Source organism: Otolemur garnettii, unplaced genomic scaffold (genome assembly GCF_000181295.1).
Source record: "Otolemur garnettii isolate 467f Iridium unplaced genomic scaffold, OtoGar3 scaffold00022, whole genome shotgun sequence".
NCBI classification, from domain to species: Eukaryota; Metazoa; Chordata; class Mammalia; order Primates; family Galagidae; genus Otolemur; species Otolemur garnettii.
This window is the reverse complement of record NW_003852417.1, coordinates 22,995,677-23,003,333: the sequence shown is the minus strand read 5'-3', so window position 1 is coordinate 23,003,333 and position 7,657 is coordinate 22,995,677. Positions and strand designations below refer to the sequence as shown.

Genomic DNA, 7,657 nt, shown 5'->3' with positions numbered 1-7,657 from the left:
CTTGAGCCCAGGAGTTGGAGGTTGCTGTGAGCTGTGATGCCACAGCACTCTACCCAGGGGAACAGCTTGAGGCTCTGCCTCAAAAGAAAAAGAAAAATCATATCAGATTAAAAATGTAAGGCCAAGAAGAAAAAGGAATGATGCGGTAAATCCAAGTGAATACTAAGTATTAAAACTACAATCATAATGTATTATAGGAATTAAAATAAACAAAATTAAGATGCAAACCACACAATATTAAGATATAAAGTACATAGATTATTAAGATATTTAAACACATAGATGTATTACTGATTAGATTAAATGCAGCTAAACTAAATGCTCCCACTGAAAAACAAAAATATCAAGCTTGATTTTTTTTTTTAAAAAGCAACTGCATGCTGCTTATAAAAGAGTATCTAAATTATATAGAGACACTGAAAACTGGAGAGTAAAAGGATAGAAAAATATATGCCATGCAGATAGCAACAAAAGCAAAGTTGGTGTCAGTGTATACATATCAGACAAGTTAGATCTTAGGAGAAATAGCCCAATTAGAGATAAAAAGATAATTCATGCTAGGTATGGTGGCACATGCCAGTAATCTCAGCTGGTCAGGAGGCTGAGAGGCAGGAGGAGCTCTTGAGCTCAGGAGTTCAAGACCAGCCTGGGCAATACAGCAAGATCCCATGTTTAAAAAAAAGAAATAACTCATAATTCTGAGAGAATTAATTCCCAAGATACAACCATCCTACATTTATATGGCCATCTCAGAATGTATACAATAAAAATTAATAAAACTAAATCCACAGTTATACCAAAAATTTTTATAGGCCTCATTAGCCAAGAAAAAATAAAGTAGATAAAATAATGAATAAAGACAGATTTTCAAAAACAGAATTAGCAAACCTGACCAAATAGATATATAGAGTATATGTCGCCAACAAGTGCAGAGTAAACATTATTAGGCATGCATGGAATATTTACAAAAACTGATATCATTACTAATAAATGATGTAAGATTAATAATCAGAGTACTTCTTTTGAGTCCTGGCAATTTGAAATAAAAATCAATAGCAAAAAGATTATTGAAGCTAAACATATGAATACCTTATGAAGCAATGAATCAATTTCTACATTCACATCCAAGAGAAAAGTATATCCATTAGTACTAATGGTCTCACAATGAAATAATTCAAATGTCTATCAATAGTATACAAATCAATAGTGGACACATAAATTGTTTATTCAGACAAGGGAAACATGAACAGCAACCAAAAAACCCAACTGCCTATAGGTAATGATGTATCCACAGATTAATGTCAAAAAAAAAGATTAATGTCATAATCACAGTGTTGAAGAGACGGCAAACCAAAATATATAAACATATATACATAGATACACGTAATTCTATATTATACAGACCCTACTCAACGAGCAGTGAGGAATACATGATTAAATGGTTATTCAAATAAAATGAATGCCAAGAAGTGATTACTTTAAAACTTAGAACAATGTTTACCTTTTGGAGAGAATGAGAGAGACACGAATGGAAGCGAACATGAACATGCACTTTGTGGTGCTGGCAATGTTACTTCTTTATGTGGTAGTAGTCACAGATTCAACATGTGTCATGATAAACTGTGAGCTATGCAATTGTTTTTGGCTCTTTTGGCATGACTATTCTATTTTACGACTTAACGTGTTTCACAAAAGTAAACTTGTTAACATTCGAAGTTGACAAATTACAATCATGTCTCAGCTCCATATAATCACTAGTAGGGACTTTGATAAAACATTTCAAAAAACCCTCTACTGGCAGTGGTTTCAGATGGGGAAAAAAATACAAAAGTGATCGTTTGTATGTACAGACTACCTCTGAAAAGATAATTGCTTGCTTTGCAGGATGGAGAGTGTGGAGGAATATGATTTTAAACCTAATCTTTTAGTTTTTAATTTTATACCTTCTAAAAGCATTACTTACTCACAAAAATAAATTTTCTTAAGGTAAGATTTTTGAATACTTCATTTCAAACCAGTTCCTAAGAAGAGCCTGATTTATAAATAACTTTTATGAAGTTCAAAATTTTTTGTTATGGCATGTTTCTACTCCACCAAAAATATAAAAGTTATTACAAAATGAATATGATAAAGAAATACAAGAAAACAAATACAAATTAATTTTGATCCTTCCAGAATCTTCATATAAGGGAAACATTATATTCTTAGGTAAAAGCTTATCTTCAGTACATAAGCTATGAATTATACTTAGTGGTCACTTTGATGTCAAGATATAAGACAATCTTGAATAAAAAGATGCTAAAATGAAGAACTGATAAATTCCTTTTAAAAGCCCTTGCCATGCCTGGCATGATGGCTCACGCCTGTAATCTCAGCACTTGGGAAGAGTCTGAGACCAGCCTGAGCCAGAGAGAGACCCTATCTCTAAAAACAGCCTGGCGTTGTGGCAGGCATTTGTAGTCTCAGCTACTCGGGAAGATGAGACAAATAGATCTATGGAGCCCAAGAGTTTGAGGTTGCTGTGAGCTATGACACACTGCACCCTACTGAGGGTGACAAAAAAATAAATAAATAAAAATAAAAGCCCTTGCCATTCTGGAGACAAGCCCAAGACAAAATTATCATAACTTCTTATGCAAATTGTTTCCTCTTTCTGTTAAACTGTCAACGAGACTAAGACCATATTCATGACACAAAACCAGCACCAGCAGAATCACTTCAAACACAATATTCAAACCCTTCAGTCACTGTAAAACCATATACCAATAACTAATATTGTTAATTATATAACGTCAATTATTCGTGCTATGATAAAACTAATTATAAACACTAATCCTACCATGTGAAGAAAAAAATTACAGAAAACAACAAAGGAAACAAAACTCCACTGATTAATACTCAAGACTTAATTTTTAAGTAAAGGTTTGTTTTTGTTTTTGTTTTGAGAGACTCTCAAGCTGTCACCTAGGTAAAGTGCCGTGGCGCTATAGCTCACAGCAACCTCAAACTCTTGGGCTTCAGCAATTCTCTTGCTTCAGCCTCCCAAGTAGCTGAGACTATAGGCACCTGCCACAATACCCAGCTATTTTTTGTTGTTGTTGCAGTTGTCCTAGTTGTTTTAGCTGGCCCAGGTCGAGTTCTAGCCCACCAGCCTCTGTGTATGAGGCCAGCGCCCTACTCACTGAGCTACGGGCTTTATTGAAAATAATACCATCATATATTCAACACACTCAAATAGTGTTTCAGATATTCAAAGTTGCTTTAAACTAGTTGCAAAAATAGCATTCCCTTGCTTTTCATCTCGAATTTTTGAAAGACATCACAAAATATACTGCTCATGTTAAATGCAAGAAATAACATTATGATGCCAAAACGACACATAGTGTAGACAAAACAAAACTGGTCACCATCTGACAATGGTTATTGCTGAGTGGTGGAAACACAGAGTCTATTTTACTCTTGATATTACAACTTGATATTTTCCAAATTAAAAAAATTTCTGAAAGTGCACACACACTTGATATTTTCCAAATTAAAGAGTTTCTGAAAGTGCACAGACAAGAACAGAAAGATTTAAGACTGTTCTAGTGGTGGTGTGTGTGGGGGGAATAACTCTATGAGTCAAATCTAAAAAGTATATGAAACTCTTTATATTCCCCCCCAAAGTCCTTCCCATAAAGAAATTTCCACTAAACATGACAGCAATGAAACTTAGATAGAACTTATATTTAAATACTTACATATCACTTTGTTTACTACTGCATAAAATATATAGTAAAAGCAGGTATATACCAGTAAACGTACTTGCATCATCCCTTTCTATTCTTGTTCCATCACTAGTTGAGACACAAGTGAAGTGCAGGGGTTCAACTTCCAGGAGTCCAGTGAGAGACGTGAAACTGCCCTCAGCAGCTGTGCAACTACTGACCTTTCCATTTCCTAAGACAAAGAAAAGACACGTCTTAAGATAGGTGAAGATTATCTTAAAAGACAACAGTCACATCAATACTTATGGCCTCTACTCCATTTTTATTAGAACATAAATAAATGCTTACAAAGTGCCTCAACAACAGAAGTGGTATTGATAAAACAGTAGATACAAGTTTCCTTGATACAAAAGCAGATTTGAATAAAAGCAATTAGAAGCCCTACACATTAGTAAGAAATATGAGTAATAGTTTTCAGGTAACATGAAGTTCACATTAACAACTAATTTAGATTCTAAATGAGGAAAAATAATAAACTAGATACTGTCATTAGCTATCGCCCAATCAGTTCAATCAGGTGAGTGTGTGTGCATATATATATAATCAGAATACATTAAAAAGATTAAAGAAACATTTTAAAATATTTGTAAAATTTTTCTATTTCCCTGCAGTCTGTATATTTATCAATTTTCTACAATGAAAAATACTACTTTATAATCATAAAAATACTTTAAGCTAGCATGAATAGTTTTTAAAAGAAGAAAACCGGGAGGCACCTGTGGCTCAGTGAGTAGGGCTCTGGCCCCATATACTGAGGATGGCAGATTCAAACCCGACCCCGGCCAAACTGCAACAAAAAAAAACTAGCCGGGCATTCTGACAGGCACCTGTAATCCCAGCTACTCGGGAGGCTGAGGCAAGAGAATCACCTAAGCCCAAGAGTGGAGGTTGCTGTGAGCTGTGATGCCACAGCCACTCTACTGACAAAGTGATACAGTGTGTCTTAAACAAAAAAAAAAAAAGAAGAAGAAAACCATGTGGCCACAAATACGTGACCAATAAAACCACAGCAAGACAAACAGAAAGAAGAACATGAAAGAGTTCCCATGGCTGGGTGTGGGAGTTCACACCTATAATCCCAACACTCTGGGAAGTCAAGGTGGGAAGATCACTTGAGCCCAGGAGTTAGAGACCAACATAGGCAACATAAGGAGACATCTTCCACCACTATAGAACAGGATTGTATTGACTGTTTTCCATTTTTTCTAGAATTAGCACTCCTTTAATCAGAATTCCTTTGAAGACAAAGTCAAACAGAATCCAGAGATGGAAAAAAACAGTAATATGTAAAAAGTGCCATCAACAACTGAAGAACGACTGAATGCCAGACTCATCTGTCCTAATTTGTTTTCCACAGTGCTACTGGGAGGCAGCACAGGGCCTGGCATGTGAAACAACAACAGCGACGACAAAAGCACGGGGTAGGCGCCTACTCAATCCAAGAAAGACCTGGGAGACGAAAGAGTGAAAAGACAGGCCCCAGTCCTCGTGAAGTTTGTATATTCTGTGCTAGTGGCTATTAGGCACTAAACAAGTATACAACTGGACTTTCTTTTTAAGTACGAAGTTTTACTTAAGAGAAATTAAAAGGACTGATAAGTCCAGGGGCAGTAAAGGGAGAGGTAGTAAAATGCTTCCCTAATGAAATGATGAGAGTCTTAGGAAGAATGAGAGATTTCTACCATTTATTTCATTGAAGTGGTAGAAGCCAGACAGAAAAAATGGGAGTGAAATCCCTGCAGTAAGAAGGAACACGGCATATTTGAGGAAAAGAAAGAAAAATAAGGCCAGAAAAACAGTTCTCAATCGTAATGCCCCTCTGCATAGCTTTAAAATATTAAGAGCCCAAACTTTTGTTTATGTTGACTCTACTGACTTTTACCGAAGTTGAAATTTAAAGATATGGAAATTTAATAATGATTATAAACTCATTAAGTATTTGAAAGAGCACAATTTGATGAAAATAACTATTTTTTCCAAAATCAAAATAATATAATGAGAAGGATGACAATGCTTTACCAACTTAAAATTATCTTTAAAATCTGAATTATAAGAGGATAGCTGGATTCTCCTACCTGCCTCTGCATTCACTCTGGTGCACAATAGACTGTTGTGGTAGAAGCGACAAAATCTGATCCAACACAAATACGTTGTTGGAAAGAAAGATGTTAATATTCTTGCATATTCAAAAACTTGACCAGTGGGAGTTACATAAAGATCAGTTACAATATGGTATCTGAAAATCTTATCAATGAACTTCTCAAATTCTGTTACATTAAGTTCATATCCTGTACTTTCAAGGAATGTTTTTGAAATATCATGCAGTGATCATTTGGAAAATACTGATTCATCACTGTATACAAATCTTCCAATTGTTAACACTTTTTATTACACAATATCAGAACATGACACTCATATCCATATCATCACATCCCAAAGTGTCTTTACATAGTGGGGAGCTATCAAGCTCCCTATGGAGGATACAAGTTCTCCAAAATTCTAATAGCAAAAGATAAGGTAGCAAGGGAAAAGCCAAATCGTATAGGATTTTATACGACATTAGAAACTTTGAACTTTAGAGTAATAGGAAGACATGAAAAGTTATTTTAAGGAGGGAGGTACAAAGTGATTGTTTGCATTCAAAAAATATCATGGTCACTGCAATGTGGAGAACATACTGAAGCGAAGCAAAGAAACATGAAGAAAGACCAGTCTGAAACTATTACTGTAGTCCAGGTTCAAGATGACTGTGGCTTGGGTTGCAGACCTGCGCTCATGGGAGGTAATGTAATGAGCAGACGTGAAATACAGTTGGACCCTCTGTATTTGACCAGATCCATGGATCCTCTGCAACCATGGATTCAACCAAACAAAGACTGAAAATATTCAGGAAAGAAAAAAGATAATTGTACAAACTTTTTTCCTTGTCATTATCTAAATAAGAGCATAACAACTATTTACAAAGCATTTACATTGTATCATGTATTGTAAGTAACCTAGAGATGATCTGAAGTACACAGGAGAATATATATACAAATACTACACCACACTATTTTTACGTAGGGGACTTGAGCATCCACACATTTTAGTATTTGGGGGATGCCTGGAACTAATCCCCCACAGACAGCAAGGAACAACTACATACACATTGGGAGCAAAATAGGGGGATCTGGTGATAGCCTCAATGTGAAAAGATACACATATCAAGGATGACATTCACATTTCTGTCCTGTGCCACTGGTATCATTAACTGAAAAAAGGAATGCTGCAGGAGGATTAAAGACAAGTAGTAAGACAAGGAGACACTCCTCCAGAGAGATGCCATGATTCCTCAGTCCCTTCTAAGACTTTGTTACTGAGCATCAGTAAACATGACTGCCTTCAAGTTTGGCCTGAAACTTGGGGTCTTTTCCTTACACTTTCCCCCATTCTGTCTACTATGTTCTGAAGATATCTGTATCTCTAGTTCTAGCTTCTCCTCCCAGTTCCAACTATAAATTGCAATGACTAATTGATATGCCACTTAAAGAAGAGTGAAGACGGTGGGATGGGCACAAAGTAATCAGAGCCCACGTCATCAGTGATGACGTATATATTCAAAGCAGAATAAGTCATTAAAAAGCAAGTGACACACCAATCTGTGTAATATGATCTTTTGTTAAAAATATTAAAGATTATGTGTAGCAAATAAGTCTAAATACCTAAACGTCTCATTAACAACGGTAACGTAAGAGGGCAGCGAGGGTAAAGTTGAGCATTTTACATTTTATTTATATTTCTATATTTGGTTTTTCTATGTCCTTTCTTCACAATGAACAAAACTGAGATTAACTTCCAAAATTTGCTTACATTTTTAAAGTAGTAATTATCTTTTTTTTTTTTTTTTTTTT

The 7,657-nt window shown here is 35.3% G+C and overlaps 1 protein-coding gene across 1 annotated transcript in view; it reads right to left on the bottom strand.

The window, feature by feature from the left end:
* The window catches only part of BIRC6 (baculoviral IAP repeat containing 6), a 271,529-nt gene that overhangs the window by 160,545 nt on the left and 103,327 nt on the right, over positions 1–7,657 (bottom strand). Inside the window, exon 23 of the mRNA XM_023511826.1 lies at positions 3,805–3,939. Coding sequence (XP_023367594.1) covers positions 3,805–3,939 — 135 coding nt within the window. The remainder of the gene's footprint in view (positions 1–3,804; positions 3,940–7,657) is intronic.